The sequence below is a fragment of the Malus domestica genome, chromosome 11 (assembly GCF_042453785.1).
Source record: "Malus domestica chromosome 11, GDT2T_hap1".
Classification (NCBI taxonomy): Eukaryota; Viridiplantae; Streptophyta; class Magnoliopsida; order Rosales; family Rosaceae; genus Malus; species Malus domestica.
The window spans coordinates 29,790,008-29,814,778 of record NC_091671.1 but is presented as its reverse complement, the minus strand read 5'-3'; the positions used below and the strand labels follow the sequence as shown (position 1 = coordinate 29,814,778).

At 37.2% G+C, this 24,771-nt stretch overlaps 2 protein-coding genes and 3 long non-coding RNA genes across 11 annotated transcripts; 3 read left to right on the top strand and 2 right to left on the bottom strand.

The window, feature by feature from the left end:
- Nucleotides 1-633: 633 nt before the first annotated feature.
- On the top strand, nucleotides 634-4,009 carry LOC103448392 (GDSL esterase/lipase At5g55050-like). Its single transcript, XM_008387649.4, has 5 exons — nucleotides 634-987; nucleotides 1,098-1,240; nucleotides 2,454-2,687; nucleotides 2,783-3,026; nucleotides 3,224-4,009. The coding sequence occupies exons 1-5, from the start codon at nucleotides 723-725 to the stop codon at nucleotides 3,442-3,444; spliced, it is 1,107 nt and encodes a 368-aa protein (XP_008385871.1). The 5' UTR covers nucleotides 634-722; the 3' UTR covers nucleotides 3,445-4,009.
- Nucleotides 4,010-6,265: 2,256 nt separating this feature from the next.
- LOC114819618 (uncharacterized) lies at nucleotides 6,266-6,801 on the bottom strand. Its single transcript, XR_003766908.2, has 2 exons — nucleotides 6,664-6,801; nucleotides 6,266-6,451 (listed from the first exon to the last, which is right to left on the bottom strand). It is a non-coding gene; the product is annotated as an uncharacterized lncRNA (long non-coding RNA).
- Nucleotides 6,802-7,005: 204 nt separating this feature from the next.
- On the top strand, nucleotides 7,006-9,106 carry LOC114819619 (uncharacterized). 3 transcript variants are annotated; one of them, XR_011572735.1, is made up of 3 exons: nucleotides 7,011-7,983; nucleotides 8,084-8,164; nucleotides 8,762-9,106. It is a non-coding gene; the product is annotated as an uncharacterized lncRNA (long non-coding RNA). The 3 variants fall into 3 exon arrangements; XR_011572734.1 differs by having other exon boundaries at nucleotides 7,013-7,586; nucleotides 7,942-7,983; nucleotides 8,084-9,106; XR_003766909.2 differs by having other exon boundaries at nucleotides 7,006-7,983; nucleotides 8,084-9,106.
- A 10,623-nt stretch (nucleotides 9,107-19,729) lies between these two features.
- LOC103448391 (uncharacterized) lies at nucleotides 19,730-23,137 on the top strand. Of its 5 annotated transcripts, none has more exons than XR_003766907.2 (3): nucleotides 19,730-20,297; nucleotides 21,212-21,677; nucleotides 22,819-23,137. It is a non-coding gene; the product is annotated as an uncharacterized lncRNA (long non-coding RNA). The 5 variants fall into 5 exon arrangements; XR_011572733.1 differs by having other exon boundaries at nucleotides 19,768-20,297; nucleotides 21,212-21,628; XR_011572731.1 differs by having other exon boundaries at nucleotides 19,893-20,297; nucleotides 22,826-23,137.
- Nucleotides 22,580-24,110, bottom strand: LOC103448390 (uncharacterized). Its single transcript, XM_029088901.2, has 4 exons — nucleotides 23,783-24,110; nucleotides 23,563-23,623; nucleotides 23,229-23,452; nucleotides 22,580-22,913 (listed from the first exon to the last, which is right to left on the bottom strand). The coding sequence occupies exons 1-4, from the start codon at nucleotides 23,930-23,932 to the stop codon at nucleotides 22,815-22,817; spliced, it is 534 nt and encodes a 177-aa protein (XP_028944734.1). The 5' UTR covers nucleotides 23,933-24,110; the 3' UTR covers nucleotides 22,580-22,814.
- Nucleotides 24,111-24,771: the final 661 nt, after the last annotated feature.

Sequence of the window (24,771 nt, the reverse complement as noted above, 5' to 3'; positions counted from 1 at the left end):
TGAGTTGCCCTCCATATTGTCAATTGATCTTATGGTACAACCTTAATTTTCTTTATGGTATCAGAATAGGTTTGCCTATGTGTGAAGCCCAACATCTACACGTGTTTCATGTCATCCAATTCGTATTGTCCACATGTTTGGGCTTGAAAATTCGTCACACGTGAGGGGATGTGTGAGGATGTGAACATAAAAAAATTTACATTAGTGAAAAAAATGCAAGGACTTTTAAGATGTTGAACTACTTCCTATGTTGTCAATTGATATACGGTGGAAACTCAACTTTATTTCTGAAGATGATGGGATGATGGGATGATGATTAATGAAATTGACATCCGGATAACTCTTAACAATTAAATGAGGAAACAAAAGTAGTTATCCAAAAAAACACTTCTCATAAAAATAAAAAAAGTAACTCCCAATGACAAAATGTTGATATGTTGAGAAGAGACAATCAAGAGTTGAAGAACAAATTATAAAGTACATAAACGTAATGACAATATTAGTGTCAGGATAAGATGTTTCAGATGAGTGCTACTGCTACTGCTACTGCTAGAGCCTACACGGCTAAAACCTCGTTTTCATACACGAAATTTGTACTCATCAACTTATCCCTCTCTATAAGAGGACATCCACTTGTTCATGTCCCTCAAACCATCACACAGAAACATCACACATCACATACCAAAGTTTGAGGGAACTTTTAGACACGATTCATTCATAACATGGCTAAATATCACACTGATGTTTTGCCAATGGCTTCCTTCGTTGTCTTCTCTCTCTTCATTACTAGTTTCATCGTCACTCTCTCGGAAGCTCAGATGGTTCCGGCCATTTACGTGTTCGGAGACTCATTAGCCGATGTTGGTAACAACAATTACCTAAAAATTTCTCTAGTCAAGGCAAATTTTCCTCATAATGGGGTTGATTATCCTGACAAAGTAGCAACGGGGAGGTTTGGCAATGGCAAGAATTCTGCAGATTTTCTTGGTAGGTTTAACATATCATCAGTTAATAAATCATGACTAGTGACAACTATGCATGTTGGGAGAATGAGAGGGTACGTAGTATATATAACCTTGTTATCTTTTGTTTGGCAGCCGAGAAAATAGGGTTACTACCGTCGCCACCATATCTGGCACTCGTATCCAAGTCCAATAGGCGAAAAATACTATCCTTCGTCGACGGAGTTAGCTTCGCCTCCGGAGGAGCTGGAATCTTCAATGGCTCGGATGAACAATTTGTAAGTGCAATATTTTCAACACTCTTTCAAAAGAAAAATAGCACTAGAAACTGTTTGGGCCATAATGATATTTTGGGCTGAGCTCAGATATTCTCAGCCTGATGGTGTTTATTTAGAATCTTGTCATGGGCCTGTTCTGTCGAGGTTGGCCGAATCCTGCTATGAAGAGGATTGTTTTGGATAGAGGTTGAGTAGTCAAATCCTTGTATATTAAGGAGTCTCAAAGTTAAAGTGCTTGGGATTAGGAGACGAACCTGTTTTGTTTGAAGGTTTGCTTCAGAGTCTCGGTTAAGAAGGATTTTCGAGTCCTTATTGGTAGAGGTCATCTCATCAGCCTTCTCGGTGAAGTGAGGTGTTACAGAATACTGGGCTCGACACACTGAACGCCGAATTGTTTTATGATTGGATATTCCTAAGTAAGTTTTAGAGTTCGGCATTCTGACGGCCGAACCACATTTGTCATCAAGACATACATCTCTTTTGAGTACTTGTGTCTGTATAGTTTGGTGTCAGTTCGGTGTGTTTATACTCTTACGAATATAATCACTATGACCGAACCCGGCACTGACGATCCGTGAACTTCGCAAGACTAGCAACCTTATCTTCAGGCTCTAGAACCCGAAGGCCGAGACGTGTTGCTTCCTCGACCGCAGTCGCAAGATCAAGAAGTCAGCAGCGCGCCCAACTCGACATCAACACATTTTACTCCCTGGCCAAGTTCGGACGACAAGTTGGCACGCCCCACTCACAACCGAAGAACGTAGTTAGCTTATTAATTATCCGGCCTGCGCGTCACGTAGGCTTGGTAGTTTTTAGGGTCAATAAATACCCAAAAAAGGAAATAAAAATAAAAATAACACACTTTCTTTAGCACATGTTAATATATTCCGTTCCACTAAAAATGCTTTAGAATCCAATTCGTTTTTTACATGAGCTGGGTGGTCCATGTTACTTATGAAAGTTGGTGAAAAAGCTTTTACAAGAAAACTTTGGTGTATTCTGCAGCACCTTCTTATAAAGAGAAATTTTTTAGTAGAAAGAACAACGTCACGTGGCATTTTCATTTTGCAAGTTATGATGAGTGACCTAAAATCTGATGTGTCACTAAAGATATATCTCTCTTGAATAAAATGTCCATCACATGACCGGCTGGTGAAGAGCAAATTGAATAACTTTGTCCAACAACTAATGCTTTGCCTATTTTCCGTCACAGCGTCAGTCAATACCTTTGTCATACCAAGTGAACTACTACTCAGAAGTACATCAAAACATTGGGCTACAGTTAGGATCCGAGGGCGCCAAAGACCATCTTTCAAAATCTCTGTTTCTCCTTGTGATTGGAAGCAATGACATCTTCGACTACGTTACAAAATCCAACCTCCAAAATGAATACACGCCACAGCAGTACACGGATTTAATGGCGTCGAATCTAAAGGAACAATTACAGGTAACAAGATTACATTGGCTTAGCTCCATGCTTGCATAGTGAAACTTTAGTTGCACTTCAATGCTTAATGTGTTTCTTTCTCCGTTGTTTGGCAGAGAATACATGCTCTTGGTGCCCAAAAATTTGTAGTTGTCGGGACTGGGCCGGTTGGATGCTGTCCCTCGCAAAGGGATTCAAATACGGAAGAGTGCAATGATGGCGCAAACTCATTGTCTGTCATGTACAATGAAGCCCTTAAGTCCATGTTGCAGCAATTGAAACCGGAGTTGGGCATAAGCTACACCCTCTTCGACACTTACACTGTCTTGACCAACATCATACAAAACGCAGCTTCTTACGGTACTCATATATTCTTTTCGTTCTTCATAAGCAAAAATAATCTAAGCACAATTCCGTCTAGCATGTTGTGTAGTAAAATTGTCAATTTTAATACGTACAGATCATGATAACCGATATTTTGCCGCCTTTGTAAGAAACTAGAGGTAGAATTTTAAGTTAACTCAACTGACAAACCAAAATTTCGTATTCGATTTCAGGATTTACAGAGGTTAAAGCTGCATGCTGTGGGATTGGGAAGCTTAACGCCATGGGTCCTTGCCTGCCAGTTGCATCCTTGTGCTCCAACAGAAGGGATCATGTCTTCTGGGATTTTTACCATCCTACACAGGCAACTCATGGTATCATAGTGGATAAACTTTTCGATGGCCCTTCAGAATACTCATCCCCAATGACTGTGAAGGAGTTAATTGCTCTATAAAAAGCTCGGGCCACAAACTCCAAACGAAAGACGCAATCTCAGATAGAATATGGCCTTCTTGGGAGGTTATATTTGGGCTAAGTTCATGTGCAGTAAAGAGCGAATGAATGAGTTTACATGTGTACCATTACAAAAGAAGCAAAGCATATAGACAGATTTTGAAATGCAAGGGAAACGATCATATTCCAGCATCATGCGCTTCGTATGACATCAAAATTTGAGTTAGATATACGTAGGAGAAGAAATGGTAAAAGAATTATCTGGCCCAACGATTCAACCTTTCTCTTGGACGGAGACACGAGGATATCGAAGCCGTCCATTGACGGCTTCAGTCATAAATTGCAAACCGGAGTATATCTTTCTGCATTCACAATCTTGGGAAAATTATCTGAAAAGCATAAAGTTTCCTGGACAAAAAGAAAGGAGATAAAGTAATAACACTTTAGGGTTCAAAATTTAAATGCTGTATCTTATCACAAAAAATTTGCCTTTTGTAATGTTTTAAGGCTCAGTTGGAAATAAATCCTGAAGAAAAAAAACCTATATCGCCCTTGCGAAAATCAAATGCCAGCACTTGTCCACTACATTCTGCAATTGGATCAAGGAGAAAACAAATCATAAAGATATAGAAACTTGTACAATTAAAACAAAAAATATATGATTGAAAAATGTTATTCCGGCGTATTATAGAATTGCTACATTCAATCTCATGGTTTTGGTTTTGCAGGGGAAGTGTTATTCTATATAATATGTCATGTTTACATTTCTGAATCACAGATTCAGTTTTGGGATTAAAACCTTGTATTGCATTGCTGATCCATAGTTGATACATTCTCATTGCCAAGAGCGTCCAATATAAGTGATGCTCTCTGAATAACTTACTCGGGGACACCTATACAACCAGTACAATTAGTTCGTTCTACTGGAAAATTATAGCAGCCACCAAGAGTCCGTAACGATTTATTCACGAGAAGGAAAACCCAAAGGAACAATTAAACGTGCTATGACATTTTTGTTGAATTGTAATCTTATCTTGACCCAAAGATAATGGATCCAACCCATGCACAAAGAAAGATCCATGCACATGCTAGAGAATTCTAGCAAAGTTCAAGTTGGTGGAAGAGTCTAGAAGAATGGTGAGAATTCCACCAACATACAAGATTAGTGTAGATAATTCTAGCTTGGGAAGGTAGTGGAATTATCTAGATATCTCTAGCATGATGCTTCCATGCTTCTTCAAGGTTCCATCCATGCCTATAAAAGGAGAAGGCATCCACACCATTTGTAACAACCAAGAGAGCAAGTAGTGAGAAGTGAGAGTGCCAAGTGAGAAGTGAGAAGAAGCAACACAACTTCTAAGAGTGTTTGAGTGTTTCCTCTTGTACTAAGTTTGTGAGTGAATAAAAATCTTGTGTAATACTTTGAGTATTCTTTCTTTCTCTTACCTATCAATTCCGCTGCATTACATTCTTTTTTGTGAGATAAACATCTCCAAAGTAGTGAAGTCTTTTTAAGCCCCAACAAAGTGGTACCAGAGCTATGGCTAGCAACGCTATGGTAGCCTTCCAAGTTCCAGTGCTCGACAACAACTTCTTCGATAATTGGAGTATCAAAATGAAGGCCCTTTTGGGAGCACACGATGTATGGGAAGTTGTGGAGAAAGGCTACACTGAGCCAAAAGATGAAGCTACTTTGTCCCAACCCCAGAAGGAGAGTTTGAAAGATTCAAGAAAGAGAGACAAGAAGGCTCTCTACCTCATCTACCAAGCATTAGATGACAATGGCTTTGAGAAGGTCTCGAGTGCAACCTCTACCAAGCAAGCATGGGAGAAGCTTCAAACCTCTTACAAAGGAGCCGAACAAGTGAAAAAGGTTTGTCTTCAAGTATTAAGAGGTGAGTTCGAATCTCTACAAATGAAAGGGTCTGAATCAATCTTTGATTATTTCTCAAGAGTCTTAGCCGTTTCCAATCAATTAAAAAGAAACGAAGAAAAGTTAGAAGATGTTAGAATTATGGAGAAGATACTACGCTTGTTGGACCCCAAGTTTGAGCACATTGTCGTGACACTTGAAGAAACTAAAAACTTGGAAAAATTAATATAGAGCAATTAATGGGTTCGCTACAAGCATATGAAGAGAAACATAAGAAGAGGCAAGTAACTAAGTTTTCTCAAAGTTGAAAGAGTCGTTCGATATGATGCAAGGAGAATTTGTGTAATATAAGCAATTGAATCAATGGTGTATTCAACTTCCCACTTCAGTGGTATCCCAGGTAAAATGTTGAGAAATGACACCAGGGATATAGCTCCTCGAAACATACCATACTACTTCCTTTCACTACACCAGAAGAATGACTGGTCAAGAATGTTCAGGTTACCTAACTGGGTAATATGGTTAACACAACTATGAGTCAAGGCTTGCTCCTAAATTTCCACGATTTTAATTTCTTCAGCTCAGGTAGTCACTGCTAATTAGTCTATCAGTCGCATCGCTAATTAACGCATATATGATATTTTGATATTATTTGTTACCCTAAAATTGTGAACCGACGTTCTGGCACAAAGGTATCACTGCCAGATACTAGTGCATGTGTATATTTTGGAAACTATACTTGTTTTACAACTAGGGATTATATTACATTTTCAAAAAGGTTTTATAAAGCTTTATTTTTAGGCGCACTCATCCTTATTTTTCACCCCTCCAGGTTTAGTAACTGAGCTTTCGTGTCAATGAGGATTTCTGGCAAAATGTTGTTATGGGAATATTCCCCGATGGTATAATTCCTCTTTTACCTTTACGGTACTTTACTTATGCTATGACATTAGTTGTGAAATGGGTTCATTCCCTCTCCCAAGCACACTCTAACATTTAGGCACTTTTAGGTTTAAATTTATTCACATTTTCCACATCACTACACTTTATGGCTTCGTCACCTTCCTGGTGTTGGCCATCACAACTTGATTCAGAGTCCAGATGGACATTCTGAGTTGGGGTGTGTCACATCCTCCTGAATCAAATGAAATTAGTGGTGAGGATTAAATTTTACTTAGGCTTGATAATGATCACAAAATGATATTAAGATCGCTGAATATAAGTGGGCCTTACCATAGTATGTGAGACTCACTTATATTAGAGATAGTTTTATAAATAAAATTAAAAAAAAATGTTAATAGATAAAACTGAAATGTGAATAGAAGAGTGATGAAAGTTAATATATACCTCTTATAAATCATGGATGCGATTATTTAGAACTGCATATGGTTCAAGCTCTTTAGAACTATCACCATATTCCGCTTCATCTTGACCATCAAATGTCTCAAAACTCTGCATCATTTTCTCTACATGAATCATAATCTAAAGCTTATAGATCAAGATATGTCTTATTCATAAACATGTACAAAACAAACAAGCATTGGGCCCTTTTTATAGAAGAACAGGAAAGATCTAGAATAACATTTTTGAAAATACAGTGAGCATAAATATGTGTGCGGCATTGAGTTTTGATACAAAGTATCTGGTTTTGTTTTATATGCCTGTTTGGCAATGATTCATCCTTATCTTTATATTAATGACCAGATGTTGAAAGAAAACTTTACAAATTAATCTCTACACGCATTCAATGTAAGAAAATGTAAGACAAATTAAAAGTAATGAAACATGACTAATTTTTAATTAATATATGCACCCTGGTACATGTGAATAAAGGCCAAAGATTCTTCGCAAGACAAGAGAAAATCAAGAGAAAAAACCCTAGTTGCCAACCCTTGCGTTTGGTGTTGTGTTCAGGCAATACTTCTTGATCTATTTTTTTTTTTCCCATCTTTGTTTCTAGCTGCAGTCGTTCTCTCGCGTTGTTGAGGAGAGTCCTCAGTTCGTGGTTGTGGTCGCTCTCTTGCTTTGTCGAGAGAGATTTTGTGGTTGTGCATGGCCATGGTTTGTTCAATATCGGATTTTAGACCGGCGATTGTTGTTCAAATCTGAAGTGGTGGTGTTTATGATTTGTGCACCCAACAAATTACTACAAGAAGGAAACTCGAAGTTTGCTGGAAGGGCTTATAGCTAGGTTTCTTTGCCAAACGATTGCAAAATCATCAGAGGTTGGTGTGGTCTTTTCCTTGTGGAGCCTCTATGATAGTTCTCAGGTTTGTAATGTTTTAGTCCTCGTGACTAGATTTTAGGGTTTAGGACTAGGGGTTCTCCATGATTGAAGAATCGTATTGTATTTTTGATGTGTTTGTAATTGTAGGGTTGTGATACTTTTGACATGTGTAGTCTCTTGAATTGTTCTAAGATACATGTTTAACATGTCTATATTGTATGAATGGTTGTGACTATTTTTAATGGTATTGAATTGGTTCTATGGTAGCCCTCTTGCTGATTTTTGGTGTCTCTTTCACATAGGTGGCCATTGGCTATGCCTCTGGTGTAGAAATTTTTGCAGATCTACACATTGACAAAAATTTCTTTTCAGATAGCTTTTAATTGTTTTCCTGATAGGTTTGTACCAGCAGATTCGGCAACTGTTGGCTTGACTGATAGGTTTGATCTACATACCGACAGCTTTCTTACGTACAGTGTTATGCTTGCATGACATTGGTAAAAAAAAAACAATGACCATAGTTTCTATTTCTATTTACAGAATATTTTGCGCAATGGGAAGCAAGTTTATGAGTGCCGAAAAGTCGACATTTATGATTGATTTGCATCAAGTAGGGATAAGGTAAGGTATACTCAAACAGCTTCCCTGTACTAAATTGTAATTATAATGTGTGAGATAAAACTGAACTTGCATCTTTTTAGTAGTATAGGCATAACTCTCAGTGCTCCAGTTATAAGATTTATCTCATTGGCATGTGTACGAGTATTTTTAAAAGGCAGAGTACTTCTTAAGAATAAAAAATCATTTGCATTTCTGAGACTACTAATTGATATGAATCCTACGGTTTGGATCACAGGGTTCATGCTTAAAACATGTTCTTTAATCTTAACACATTTAATCTACATTAATTCTGTGTCATCTGACCACTAGGCATGTATCTATATCTTGCTAACTTGTTTTCTTGTGTGAGATAATTGCGTCAGTGGGTGGCACTCTAGTTGCTTCAATTACAGAGCCAGTAGGCGATTATAATTCCCGGGTCTAAACAGTTTAATTGCGTCTTAGACTCAAAATATCAGATGTAGCTTTGTGAAGTGTACAGTCAGTATTAGCAACCTCTGATTCCAAGCTCATGCATGTGTTGATTTCTATGTTTCACTGCTGTTCAATGCAATTTTTCTATTTAATGCTTGTGATTTCACTTTTCATTTCTTGCAGGCTAGTTCCTGGGCATGCACTTCTTAGCTATGGTTAGTAGATACATATATTATATAGATATAGAGATAGAGCTTGACCAAATATATACATGTATATTGTGTGTACTTGTATGTACTATATATATAGAGAGAGAAGATAAGTATGCTAAAGTTTTAATGAAGAACTTGCTTGGTTCAACTACGTAAAAGATAAAACATGACAAGTGCGTTACTGAAATATTGACTACAAAATTGTTGGGGCTTAAAAAGACTTCACTACTTTGGAGATGTTTATCTCACAAAAAAGAATGTAATGCAGCGGAATTGATAGGCAAGAGAAAGAAAGAATACTCAAAGTATTACACAAGATTTTTATTCACTCACAAACTTAGTACAAGAGGAAACACTCAAACACTCTTAGAAGCTTTGTTGCTTCTTCTCACTTCTCACATGGCACTCTCACTTCTCACTACTTGCTCTCTTGGTTGTTACAAATGGTGTGGATGCCTTCTCCTTTTATAGGCACGGATGGAACCTTGGAGAAGCATGGAAGCATCATGCTAGAGATATCTAGATAATTCCACTACCTTCCTAAGCTAGAATTATCTACACTAATCTTGTATGTTGGTGGAATTCTCACCATTCTTCTAGACTCTTCCACCAACTTGAACTTTGCTAGAATTCTCTAGCATGTGCATGGATCTTTCTTTGTGCATGGGCTGGATCCATTATCTTTGGGCCAATACAAGATTACAATTCAACATCCCCCCTTAATCTTGTCTTGTGACGCCAATTGTGTTCCTCAATATGACAAAGTCTTCTTGCCTGAGTGGTTTGGTGAATATGTCGGTGACTTGGTCTTGTGACTTCACGTATTCCACTTGCACATCCTTTCTTGCAATACACTCTCTTATGTAATGATAGCAGGTATCTATGTGTTTGCTCCTATCGTGGAATACTGGATTCTTTGCTAGAGCTATTGTAGACTTGTTGTCGACATAGATCTCTGTTGGCACTTCTTGTGGCATGCTTAATTCTTTCAGCAAGTTTCTCAGCCAGATTGCATGACAGACACATGAGGTAGCAGCTACGTATTCAGCTTCACAGGTAGAGAAAGTGACAATCGGTGCTTCTTTGACATCCATGTGAATCCAATGTCTCCCATGAAAAACACAAATCCAATAGTGCTTTTTCTATCGTCGGAATCTCCTGCCCAATCACTGTCACTATATCCAACAAGTTTGTAGTTATTAGAACTTGAATAGAACAAGCCAAAGTTAACAGTACCTTTAAGATATTAAAGAATTCTTTTGGCAGTCTTCAAATGTGTAGTTGTGGGATTCTCCATGTAGTGACTGACTAATTCGACGACATAGAGAATATCTGGTCTTGTGCAAGTCAAGTAGCATAAGCTTCCAACTAGACTTTTGAAAAATGTTGGATCTACACTTTCTCCCTTGTCATGCTTGGTTAGTTTAACTTCGCATTCCACCGGCGTGCTTATGGGCTTGCAGTAATCCATTTTGAACTTTTTTTAGTATCTCCTTTGTGTAGCTTTCTTGGGAGATGAAAATGCCTTCTTCGTTCTACTTGACTTCAATGCCTAGGTAGTATGCCATCAGCCCGATGTTGGTTATCTCGAATTCTTTGGTCATCACTCTCTTGAACTCTTCAAACATGCTTCGATTACTTCCGGTGAAGATTAGATCATCCACATTTAAGCACACAATTAGAATATCTCCATCTTTGACTTTGACGTAGAGAGCATGTTCATGAGGGCACTTGGTGAAGTTGTTTTCTTGGAAGTACTTGTCAATGCGACTATTCCATGCTCATGGTGCTTGTTTTAACCCATAAAGATCTTTCTTCAGCTTCAGAACTTTGTCTTCATGCCCTTTGATTTCATAGCCTGACGGTTGATGAATGTAGACTTTTTTTCAAGGACTCCATTTAGGAAAGCAGACTTCACATCCATTTGTTGAATCTTCCATTTGTTTTGAGCTGCCAAAGAAATTAGTAATCGTATAGTTTTCAACCGAGCAACGGGTGCAAATACCTCATCATAGTCGATTCCAGCTCTTTGACTATAGCCATTCGCCACTAATCTCGCTTTGTATCTTTCGACCTCTCCGTTGGCATTTTTCTTTGTAAAACTTGATAATCCTACGTTTTTTTGTCTCTTTGTTGATTGTGAACCAGTTGACTTCCAAGAAGTAGTGCAAGATACTAAGTGGAGGAAAGCAATGGATGAAGAAATCGAAGCAATCCATAAGAATGATACATGGGAACTCGTTATTTTTCCAAAATGACACAAAGCCATCGGAGTCAAGTGACGATGTTGATGCTGGTGAATTACCATGATTGGTTGATGTTGGTGAAGCAGGTGGAGTAGTGGATTCTTGTTGAACCTCTCTTGCTTGCTCTATCATCCCTTGTTCATTCTCTTCTTCAAACTGAGGAAAGAAGTGAAGATCACTTGCATGAGAGCCAAAATCTCATTCTCCTTCTTCATCAAGCGTCACGTCTCGACTGATCATCGTCTTCCCATTATTCAGACTATACAGCTTATAACCTTTTGAATTTGAGTCATAGCCGATGAAGATGAACTTCTCACTTTTATCGTCGAGTTTGGTTATCCTCTCGTTTGGTACATGTATGTGGGCTATGCTTCCAAAAACTCTTAGATAGGAAATACCTGGTTTTCTTCCACTCCATGCTTTTTGCGGAGTCTTTCCCCACACACTTCTTGTTGGAGACCGACTGGATAAGTAGACAGCACATGCTACAGCTTCTGCCCATAACTCTTTAGGCAATCTCTTACTTTTGAGCATACTTCGAGCCATGTCGAGGATAGTTCGATTTTTTCTTTCCACCACACCATTTTGTTGAGGGGATCTTGGAACTGTCAAAGGATGATGAATTCCATTTGCTTCATAAAACTCTTGAAATTCCCTCAAAGTGAATTCTCTTCCTCGATCAGATCTCATGGCTTTGATTTTGCAACCATTCTCTTTTTCTACGGCGGCTTTGAACTTCTTGAATGCTCCAAATACCTATGATTTTTGCTTTAAGAAATACACCCAGGTTTTCCTTGAAAAATCATCAATGAAGATAAGGAAATAATTATTTTTACCGAAAGAGCTTGGTTTTATTGGACTGCACACATCGGTGTGAATAAGCTCGAGTAGCTTCTGGGCTCTCGTGGTCAACTCCTTTGGAAAGCTTTTCTTGAACTGTTTCCCAAGTAAACATCCTTCGCAAACTTGATCAGGATGGCTGAAGCACGGTAAGCCTCTCACCATCTCCTTCTTGGACAATAACTCTAGTCCCCCAAAGCGAAGATGCCAAAACCAGGATATGTCTTTGTAACATGTTTTGAGACATTTTGCAACATCATTTTGAATATTCATAGGAAACATCCTATTCTTTGACATTTTCACCTTGGCAATTAATCTTCCTTTGTCATCTCTAAGAAAAAGGCTATAATTTTTCATGTGAATATCATAACCTTTTTCTAAGAGTTGACCTAAGCTCAAAATGTTGCTTTTCATATTGGGCACGTAGTAGACATTTGAAATTAATTGGTGACCACCATTTTTCAGGGGAATAAGGATGTTACCTTTTCCTTTTACTGGTATTTTGGATTCGTCTCCAAAAGAAAGGTTGCCACTCACCGATTCATTGAGCTCTACGAACATGCTTTTTCTTCCCCACATGTGGTTACTGGCACCAGTGTCAAGATACCATGTATAGTCTTGGTCTCCATCATTGTTCTTGCATGCTAGTAGCACAATGTCATTATCTTCTTTCTCTTCTTTCACATAATTGACCTTCTCATCAAGCCTGTTGCTTGGAGCTCTAAATGCCCAAGCATAATGCCCAAACTTTTGACAATTGTAGCATTGAACTTGAGATTTTTCATACCTCAAGTTTGAGTGTCCTCTTCCACGACCTTTTGTTGAGCTTCCTCCTCCTTCATAGTTGCTATGGTTGTTGAAGTTCCAACCACGTCCACGTCCGCGACCTTGACCAAGACTTCTTTTGTATTGGCTTCTCTTGTTGTCAAAGTTTTATTCTTTCTTCTTTGGCTGGACATGCGTCTTGAAGAGCTTTGGTAGGAAAATCCTGGATGCGAGAGGCATTGAAACTAACGTTGGTCCAATAAGACAAGTCCTCAATGCATTTGCATATTATCTCCGGACCACCTTCATCGCTGTCTTGCCATCGCATTTAAAGTCTTGAGGGAGTCACTGCACTGCTTCCATAGTTCAGAAGACAATCCCCCGACAAACGTCATGCAAGAGCTGAACTCAGTAAACACATTGGCACAATACAAGGCCGTCTGAGCCTTTGCAAAGCAAGATAGCAGTGGCCATTATAGTACTCGAAACCCCTAAACAGCGTGCTCGAGCCATCACTCTACTTAATTATAATTTGTATATATAATCCAATCCCTAAATCTATATGGTACTCTTTGAGTTTTTATCGACTGTGATGAATGATGCGGCTGGCTAAGCTATTTATAGTACTTAAACAGCAGCGAAGCTGGTAGAAAATAGAGTTAACATATACACCACAATTTATTCACTTCAGCAATTTCGGCAGCAGTAACTGGTTAGTTTGTTAATTATGTAAATAATAAATTACCATGCTTCAGGCATGACCGAAAATTCGCGCTGAAAAAAGACTACAATGGTTGTACAGGGCCGGAGCCTATTCTCATCAGCTCCTTGAGTTGCTTCCTTAGCTCTGGAGGAGAGGGGCTGGGTTGGAAGTTTGCAATTTTTGGGCGCAAAGCTGATGGTGTAAGGGCAATGGCAAAGCTAGGAATTTTTCATCGGGTGGGCCAGCTTAAAGATTTAAATCTTTATAAACAAAGAAACCTGATATTGCATTTTCCACTGTATCAACTAGCTCAAGAAAATAATTTCACAAGGTGAGCCAAGAATTTTTCTTTAAAAAACAAATACGTGTTAAAATTCAAACAAATCCAAACTTGAAACATATATGTAGAAGAAGCGATGAGAAAAAGGATGTAAGAAAAAGAGAGATAGTTTGTAAACTATATTATATAATTTTATGTAATTAAATTGAGAGAATTAGAATTAGTGACTAAATATATGGTGGGCTAACTACATCCGAAAATCAATGAAAATTACATGTAAATTTTTATTTTTCACCAAAAGCTACTTGAGCTATAGCCGATGGCAGCCTTTAACATGGCTCTGCCATTGTGTAAGGGTCTTCGACACTCAAGCATGACACTTAAAATCTCTTGTCGAAATCGTGGAACTTTCGCATTACGATAAGAAAATTATCAAAGCCTTTGCGTCTACTGTTTATGTGATAAATACTGACTGTACCTAACTTATAAAGACAACACTTTTCAAAGGAAAATGAATATGTAGAGCTCTGAATTCCATTTGAGCAGACCTCTGAGTTTCAATCGCCGATGAGTGGATCTCCACGTGTGAACCACTAAATGGGGTTCAAACATGAGGGGGCGTGTTGGCTGTCCCACATCAGTGGAGAAAGTAAAAAATAGTAACTTTAAATAGGATTACCCCACTCTAACTAATACTGGAGCATTTTGTGATAAAACATCACACCTGATGAATTAGGCAGTGATAATTACCAAGTTAGGGACACTATCGGTGTCGTTAGAGTAAGGCTCTCAGGCTCGTCGATCTAAAAAATCCAACAGTATAACCCAAAATAAGTTATCTCGAGATGACGAGTCAAAACTTGAACCTAAGAAAACTCATTCTTTAGCCTTTTCTTGATCCAGTTCCAGTGCAAAATTGCAAGTTTCCAAATTGGGAAGTTCATTCTTTCTTCTAGGTGATGTCACAACTGAACATATTTGGGGACGAAGAGCCAATAAAGAACTTCATGTACATTCTGTTTGGGTTAATATTGGAACCTTGGGCAACAAGTATGTAGAAGCCCAAAGATGCCGATTAAAATAAGACTTGTCCGAAGCCCAGCATCAAGCTCAGAGACAAATTGGCGCCTTCCCATTAATGCATAGGCCATGTGCCTATGATTTAAATGTCAAGTGATGGGGACTAACTCACAATCAACCAAAAAGCACCTTTTAGTGGCAATACAAGTAAAAAGCTGATGACTCACTACCCTCCAAGTGCTTTCGAGTAAGAGTAAATTCACTGCAGTCGGGCTAATCTACCTATATATATATATTGTTTTTTTTTTCTATTTAGATATTTTAGGTATTTTTTACATGCTTGACTCCTCATTTTTAAGGTTTTAGAAAATAAATGACTCCTTAGTTTTAGGGTTTAAAAAATAAAGGATGTTCAGTTTTTTTTTTTTTTTTTCTAACTCTTGCACAACTTTGAGCAGACTTGATCTCTTAGTTTTCTTCTTCTCTTCAATGCACACCTCCCTGGTTATAATAACCAGAACCATACTTTTGAGTTTTGAGTTTTTTGTTTAAGCATTAGTCGCTACAATTGAATTGAGACAATTATATTAGTTAGACTTTTGAGTTTGTGAACTTTTAACTATTTGGATTATGTTTACTGACAATTGTTGTTGGTTTATTAAGTTTTGATTTGATTTCCATTTTAATTTTTTAAGTCATGATTATGTTGGCTTATCATCAATTGAAAAATAGCGACAACAACTTCTTTTTCTCTTTTCTAGTTTGTTGTTTACAAGTTGGTGCATGGTCGCTGTTGTTTTTTGTACCTTATTTGCAAACCACCGGTTGTGCCATTTACCAACCAAACCAACTAATAATTTTGGCTCAACCAATTTTTGGCAACAGCAAGAAAACGATTGGCTAGCGATAACTGATTTTCGGTAATTATGTATATGTGGCTAGGAAGTGGCACAAGGAATTTTGCACAATTTGCAAGTTGAACCCAACCCTAGTTGTGTGAATGCTGGGTTCAAGCTACTCATGATCCGATTACAGGTAATGAGATGCACTTGCAAGAAGTGTGGAAGACGGTTCATACCTTGTTTTGTGAGAAGATTCGCGCTAGAAGAATGGATCAATCTTTTTCTGCTCGTTGGAAAACACTCAACCAATCACTTACCTGTTGGAGAGACGCAAACGCTCAAGCTCTTTCTAATCGTCGAAGTGGCGAAAATTTAGTGAATCAGGTTACAATATTTTATTTATTTATTTGTATTACAACCAAATTGACATTAATTAATTTAATTATAAAATTGTCTTCTCCCACATTTTATAGACTCTTTGAGCACAAGCTTGGTACAATGCGAAAAACAAAAACAATTCATTCAACCATTCGGAATGTTGGAATGTTGGAATGTTGTAAAAAATTGTCCTAAATACAGAGTTGTGCCAATCGGTCCAAAACTTGTCATGCACAATATCCCTATACACTATCCGGCAGAAGTAAACTCGCATCAACAGGAAGGCGATAAATTAGAAGTGCCAGAAGCGACCCTTGAATGAGTGTTGGAACCAACCCCTCATTCACTAAGGCCTCAAGGTAAAAAAGCTACAAAGAAAAAAAGGAGTTCTTCCATAAGTAAGTATACAAAATATATGGAAGAACTTGCTTGCCAAAGTGAACTAAACTTGTTGCGGGACGTGGCTAGAGATGAAGCTAAAGTTGTGAATATACAAGCAATCATAGCGGCTATTGAGAAACGTGATGTGGCTAATGAGAGACAATAAGAACTACTTAGGCAAGAAAGGGAGATGCTTAGAGAAAAAAGGATGACTCAAGAAGATCGTGACACTATGAACAAGCCTCTAGAAGGAATGTCTTTGAATCCTAAATATTTTTAAAGATTGGAAAAAGAGGACGTGGTGCGAAGGAATCGTGCAAGAAACAGGGAACAAGTGGAAGGGGTCCTAGCAACAGAGATCCACAGATCGGTAAGGAGGTCACTAGGAAATTCAGCACCCATAATCTTCCATTCACTTTGGGTTGTAATTTGTATTTATTTTGTTTTGTATTTATGTAATGCCGTATTTATTTTTAGTACTTTATGTACTTTCATATTTATTTTTTGTATTTAGGTAATTTCGAAAATCTATCCACAAAAATTGTACTTTCGGATAATGACACGTGACGTGACAAAATTGGTTAAAAATCCTATCCAAAATTAAAATTAATTTTTTTTAAATTATTTTATTAAAAAAAATTAAACTGAATTGCCTAGGCAATTCAGTTTAGGAGTGCAGATGCACTTGGACAGTTATCATTCATTACAAGCAATTACTATTTATTTAGATGGATTGGATTAACTATTGCCAAGGGGTTTTTAGGGATGGAAATGTTGTTAAATGGTGGAAAGGTATTACTAATTCCATGACACATGGACAATATGCCAAACCCAAATGGTTTTGCTAATTCAACTGATTGGTAAAAGACATTATTTTTATACCATATAAAACTCAAGCAACACATTTGACTAAACATTAAGGAAAATAATAGGAACTTTTTTCATCTCACTAAGTTGGCCTTCAAAGCACAAAACCATGTAATTTCTTTTATTTAAGTCTAAAATATCACAAGAAAATATAGTCTTCGAGATAAAATACACAATACAATTTGTACTCATCAATTAGATTGTGATATCTAAAATAGTTGACACTGTAAGATTCAGTACTTTCTAGATGAGTGTACAGGTGGAGTTTGGATACCCTGCTTATATTTCCATGCTGATGTTGTGATCAGGTGAAAAGCTACTAAAGCCTAAATTAAACATTAAAATGATCTCGTTTCTGTTATAACATCGTCAGGATATTGAGGCCTACAAAAATTGGTAAACAAGGATTCATATCGGTGTTTCACAATTGAATGGCATACATACTTGACATTGTTAACGATTCCGAGCACATACTTTGTTCCTCGCCTCTAAGGGATGTGAAGTATACAAATGTAAACTATCAGTAAGACCATTGATTTATGAATTTACACTAGAAGAATTATGGCTGTACGACATCAATGTTTGCACACTATCTGCAATCCGTGACTATAGACTAGGGATGGGTAACGGTTATGGCGGACGGGTAACCGCGGTTATTTACCCATAACCGTTTATGCTCATACCCGCATAACCGTTTACCCGTTGGGTAATTGTCTAAACGGTTATACTCATACCCATAACCGTTTATAAACGGTTAACCATACCCATAAACGCATACACATTTAACCGTAACCGTTTAATACTCGTTTACCCATTTACCCTTTTTATCCCGTTTATCTTCTCTCTGTTTTTCTTTTTTTTTTTTTGGGGGAATTTTCATGAAAAGGGCTTGGACTAAGTTTATTTTAATAAAAAACCATGCTATAACTTTATTTAATTAAAAAGACTTAAATTTTAATGAAAAACCCTTAAATTTTAATAAAAAGGACAAAAGAACTTAAATTTTAATGAAAAGGACATAATTATAATATTAAAAAAAATTTAAAAAAATCTGACGCGCAAACTCATGTCCTCACACTGTTTATGAAACTTTTACACTGTTTATGAAATTTACGACACTGTTTATAAAACTTACTGCATTGTTTATGAAAACTTATGACACTGTTTATGAAACTTACTACACTGTTTATGAAACTTAACGGTACTGCACCACTGTGTTGTGTTTGTCACCTGGCCCACTCTGTTTTCTTCCCCTTTTCTTTCTTCTTTTCCTTTTCCCACGTGAACACTCCAGAACTCTCTCTCTCTTTTCGAACTCTCTGCCTTCTCTCTAAACCACCATATCCAAAAAGAACTCCAAGCACCATCACCACAAATTCTAATTTAATTGAGACCCCAAACCACCAAAATACAAGACCTATGCAAGCTGGGGATAACTATGGTACCATTGCATGTTAAATTTGGTAATGGGAAGTAGGATAATCCAAGCAGGGGTTCTCGGTGAGAGTTGCTCTAATGGAATCAAGCTACAACCCTTGAAAAGAGGAGGTAAAATTAGCTTGGTTTTGTTGTAATCTGTTGCTAGTAATGTCTTCTAGCATCTTGGATCAAATATGGGTTTGAAATAGTTTTAGGTGGACCACCCTCCTACGTTCCAGTGTGACTGCTTCAGGAGCTACATGAGTTTTTGGGCACGGTAGGACGCTTCGTCGAACCGGCAACTGATCCATGAAATCCTGGAGGCTTATAAGGAGAGGTTGGCGGAGAAGAAGAGGAGCAGAAACTCAAAGGTGAAGAAAGAGAGAAGGAAGGCTAACAAGGGCAGTGGACGGCGTCGCTGGCTCTGATCCTCTTGTTCCTTGTTGCTAAGCTCGTCGCCATGGCGGTTGCTGGCCGGCAATCGGAGGTGAAGTTCGGGGAGGGTGGGGATGCCGACAGTGAAGGAGTTGGTGCAGAGGAGGTGAGCTTCGAAGAGAAGAGGCTGAAGCACCGAACTTCTGTTATGTATTTTTCTTTTTTTTTGCTCTTGCCCTTATCATTAAATAAAGTTAGTAGATAACAGTAGCCATTGGCTTGCACGGAGAGGGAGGTGTCCCACGTGGGCGGATCCCAGGGCACACAGCTCAACAAATAATAAAATAATTCAAATAACGTATTGTGATTTGTAATATTCATTTTTATTATTAAATGAAAAATTTTAAGTTTGATTGTCATTAAAGTAAATTTAAATCATATTATTTATTGGTGTTGCACACAGAGTAAATAAAGAGCGAAGAAACTGGGGGTGCACAACACATAGCAACAAATAAAATAATTTCAAATAACGTGTTGGAGGAGGGAAGAAAGAGAGAGGCAACTGAAGGGCGTAATAAAGTAATCCAAATAACGTGATGCAGAAAGAGGGAAGAAAGAGGGGGGAAACTGGAGGGGTAATAAAGTAATCCAAATAACGTGTTGTAGACGGAGGGAAGAAAGAGCGAGGAAGCTGCTGGGGTACACGGTGAGACAGGGGTCCCACGCAAGTAATTAGGTTGCATTCACACACAAGTCAGTCACGAAATAATAGAGTAATCCAAATAAGAGAGGATTGGTCGACCAATAAAAACTAAGAGAGGATTGTGTTCACACACAATATATAACGGAAACAAGAGAGGATTGTGTGAACACACAATAAAAAATAAGACAAGATTGTGTTAATGGATAGTGTGAACACACAATATGTAGCGGAAATAAGAGTGTTCACACACAGTATATATAACAGCAGATGGATATTGCCATTCACATTTAACGTTCACACCCTCCATGATCAATGCAGTCAGTATCTTCTTTCCTCTCCCTGAGAAAACCCCAGCGCCGTCTCAAGCTAAAGCGCTACAACCTTGTCTCGTCTCAGCTTGTCTGCTGCTTCCAAGCCCAGGTCCATCTCCAATCCTCCGCCAAAATATCGAACCCAAAGTAGGGGAACACGATCAACAGCCCCGGTGACAAGAGAGACAACCAGAGAAGGCGGTTGAGATGTTATACAGCCCAGCCAGCAACGGAGCAAGACTGAAAAGGTATAAAATTGCTTCCCTTTGCCAATTGTGATACGCGATCTGTAAATATAGTCCCTGGAAGAAGATGGATGCTCAATTGAGAGCCCTCCCCACCTCATTTCCGTCATGCTGTGGCCTAAACCTGATGTGGTAGGTATTTATTTGTTTAATTGTTTACCTCTAGTTCTTTTTCTATTTCATTTTTCATATCGTCGGGAATTTATCAAGTTCTATTACTAGCCTTGGTTTTTTCATACAACGATATATTTTCATTAAGGAATGAGAAGTTTAGCTAAGATACGCAATAAAATCTAATTTGGTATCAAATTTATTATTGACAAGATTCGGACCTAAGTTGTCTGAGAATGCTAACAGTGGAACAATGGCAACCTCTCTTTTTAGTTCTTTTTAAATTTTTGGTCTAAACCTCTTTTTTTTTTCTTTTTCTTTTTTTAATAAATGATATTATTTACATTAAAAATGAAGAGTTGATTTAGCGTTATAATGTACAAGCAATAACTTAAAATTTTATACTTATCAGTTAAGAGAAATATTACTAAATCGTCCTGAATTGTAGTATTATGTGACTTTTTAAATTTATTTTTAGAGCTTCGGGATTAATTAAGAAGACATGCGAGAATCCCCTATCAAGTGATCCGAACTTTTCAAATTTCATCAAACGGTTCATTTATTTTGACCTCTTAAAATGTGTAATAATTTTTTACCCTTTGATGAAATTTCAAAGGTGCGAATCACTTAAGAAGATCTCTTTCTGTTTTAGGCAATCATCTCAATTTGTAGGACTAGGATGTGATCGGACAATTGTAGAATTCAAAGCCTTCTGCAGAATTTAATTAATTCTCCCAGCAATCAATACTGCTAAACATAAAAGAAATTGATAATTTGTTGAACAATGATCTTCTATTTCTACACAGAAGCTTGTATGAACTTTCGTAACAAGTTGAAGGTGACAACTTCACATGTTTCCCTGCTGAGAAAAATTTCTGGGTCTTTTTTCTTTCAGATTCATTTTCGATGTTCACTTGAATCTAGTCTTTGCTTAGGTACCATCCTGAAGAGTGTCATCAACGGTGCACCTCCGACTCTGAAGTAATTTTGAAACAACCAAACTGAAAGCGAACACGACAGGCAAAGGGGACAGTTTGATAGGACTAGTAGCATGGCGACGGCTGAAATGATACTGCACTGCTGAGCAAATGCATTGAACAATGGCCAGACCTAATCCAAAAATTTCAGGGAATGTACCAAAAAGCATGTTATTTGGAGTTGGATAGTGAAAACACCATAGCATTCCCCGACTCCTCAATACAACTCTTTCCTTTATAGCATTTTGAAGGAGCTCGCAGATGCAAACAAGTACAGCCACAATTGCCAACAGCATACCAATTAATGCGTAGTGAGGATTAAGTGGGGAGGAAACCTGATCAAAAACCGATGCCAGAATCTCGATGCCGCAGCTAGTGAGTAACAGGATCCACTCTGATGAAGTAACCTGCAGTAGAAGTTCTAGTGAGTAATAGGATCCACATTAAGTTCTAATTTTTTCATTAAAACCTGGTGTGGGATTAGATATTTGATCTTAGGTTTAAATGTCAAAATGATCCCTGTCTTATGGTCATATGACCAATTTAGTCTTCGTGTTTTCGACTTAGCTAATTTAGTCTTCATGTTTGTCTCTTTTAACCAATTAATAAGGACATTTTATTCAATATCTTTTAGAAAATTCATAAAAAAAATTATATGATATATAATTACTCTTTATCTTTATATAAAAATGCAAATCAATCAGAAATAACACATATAAGAGATAAAACTTTTAATCTAAAAAATGATTAAGGTTGTGGCATAGAAAAGAGAGAGGACAATGTTAGGAAGGAGGTCGGAGAGTTGAGAAGAGAAATTTTTTTTTCTAATTTTTAATTTAATATTATTTTTTAATATTTTAAATCAAATAAATAATTTTAAAAAAAAATTTATAGTAATTATAGTTTCTTTATAAAAATTTAATGAAAATGTCCTTAATTGGTCAATGAAGATAAACATAAGTACTAAAATGGTCAAATTGAAAACATAAGGACTATTGATCCAATAACTAAAACACAACGACTATTTTAACATTTAAGCCTTGATCTTATTCCTCCATGTCATCATGATTATTATAACTCATATTTTGTTGTTTTTAAACTCTTTAATGGCTCTTTTTGTTCCCATTGTGCCCCCTATAATTAGTTATTTGACCTTCTTGGTATGTTCCACATTAGTAGACTAATTTTGACTTTGATTAATTTATGATAGTGCCCGGAAAGATTTTTCATATCATCCTGCCTAAATTACAACATGAAAAAAGTCAAGGTGTCCTTTGATGTTGCATCCTTAAATGGCCGATGCTCATTTTGAATAAAAAAAAAACATTTAATAGTAATATGTAGGGGTAATATAGGAAGACAAAACATAGTAAATTACATCAAAGAAATTAAATATGACGTGAAATATAAATGCTGATTTGGACAAGAGTTAAACAACTAAAATTAGTTTTTAATCTCATTTGGACACAAATCAATTGACTAAAATTAGTTTTTAATCTTACTTACAGTATTTATCTAAAAGCAATCATTTTTTAGGACTAAAAGTTTTCTATTTTTTTTGTTAGAAAACAGAGAACCTTCCGATCCCAAGGATAAAAACCAGCTGACTGAAGCTCAAGACCAATACCCGTATCACATGGCGTTGCTCGTCAACGAGGCCCTGCAATCAAGAGTTGGAATCGCCCAAATTACTTCAAAGTTCATTTGAAATTATGAATGATAAACGAATACGGGAAGATAATATTTGTTTTAAGAGCTAAGAGTCTAAGACAATGAAGGTTTGATCAAAGGGTAGATTAAAGGGAATTTTAACGAAAATCTTCCGGTGCTGTTCACTTTGATGAAAAATCAAATTTTTACACTAAAAGATTAATTTTGGTACTATTTACTTTACCATTTATTTTATTCTTATCTTTAAAATTTAAAGTTTTCAAACGATTTTAATTAGCTTTCCTTAAATTAAAATGGTGCGCACCTCTCCATCTGAACCACTTTCAGAAAGCTCAGATTCGGATGACATGGTTAGGTAGCGTGAGTTAACACCCTCGCATGGTTGGATGAAGCCGTCTTGGCAGAAAGGGCATTTGATTTCGACTTCGACATCCACAGTGACCAGATGACGACACCTGTAGCAGTAGTACCTAGTTGGAATTGCTTCCTCGGTTGTATTTATCTCGTTCATCTCCCAACTACCTTTTGCTGCACAACCGTATATGGACTAGAATCATACAGAAATAACTGTAACATAACGAGCAAAACAGCCAACCATCAGGCAATAAGTTTGCGTTTTTTAGAGTAACCGCACGCACCTTCCATAAATTGATATGCAGCTTTGAAAAACAAGGCTGCGACCCGCAACTTGAGCAAGGGCTGGAAGTTGAAAGTTGAAATAAAATACGAAAAATGAGTTGGTAACGGTGCATATAGAAATTTGGTATAGGGGAACTAATGAACTTAATTGATTGGATAGAAAGAGGGGAGGGAGGGAGGGAGGAAGGAAGGGAGGGAAGCGAGGGAAGCAGGGAGAACCTGAGCAGCAAGTTCGTGATTGGCAGTGCTATTGGGCGTCACTACTCCGACTCCGACACCAACATTGCTGTCAGTAGGCGTCACTACTCCGACGACGGAACCAACATTGCCATCTTTCAGGTAACTTTTCATCTGCATCTCCATCTCCATCACTAAGGCCTCCTTCCGCTGTTGACGCTGTCAATTAATATGTTTATCCTTTAGTAATCTAGTGATCTATATAGCGTCAGTGGGCGTCACCACTCCTCCAACGACGACGCCAACACCACATAAACATCCTTCCAACTTCCTCCATTTCCGTTTTATAACAACTTCCTTACAACTTCCTCCATTCCGATTTATAACAACTTCCTTACAACTTCCTTACAACTTCCTTCTTTCGCTGTTGTTGCTGTCAGTTAACGCGTCTACAGTGTACAGCATTCTTTCTTCCATGTATAAAACCAGTCTTTCACCCGCAGTGACGATTTATTCTTTTACATCTCACTCTTTACTCGCCTTTTTTGTTTTGTTTATACTATTATTTTATTTTATTTTTTAAAATTTAAAAAAATAAAAAAAATAAAAAATAAATAATAAAAAGAAGAATGGTTCATGTAGTTGGTAGTTTTGTTCTGTTAGTTTGAAATTTTGTTAAAATTAATTTGTTTTATTTTAAATTTTAATTAGAGAGGGTAAGTTGAGATTATGAATGAGTCATTTTTTTTTCGGGCTTTATATATAAAGATATAGAAGAGAGCAACACAAAAGTGTTTAAAATATTATAAATTTTAAATTGTCCTTCAATGATTTTAAAATTATAATTAAATTAAAAGGAGTTAAAGTTAAAACTTCAGAAAAATAACAAAAACAAAAACCCCATATTAATGAAAAGAGGAGTTGATTACGTGGTCAAGAGAAAGTGGGAAGTTGCTACTACTTTCTAGTGCCCAAAATAATTGTCCCGCCCTGGAGATATTTCGTGGTCTTTACCAAGAAATACTAAGGGA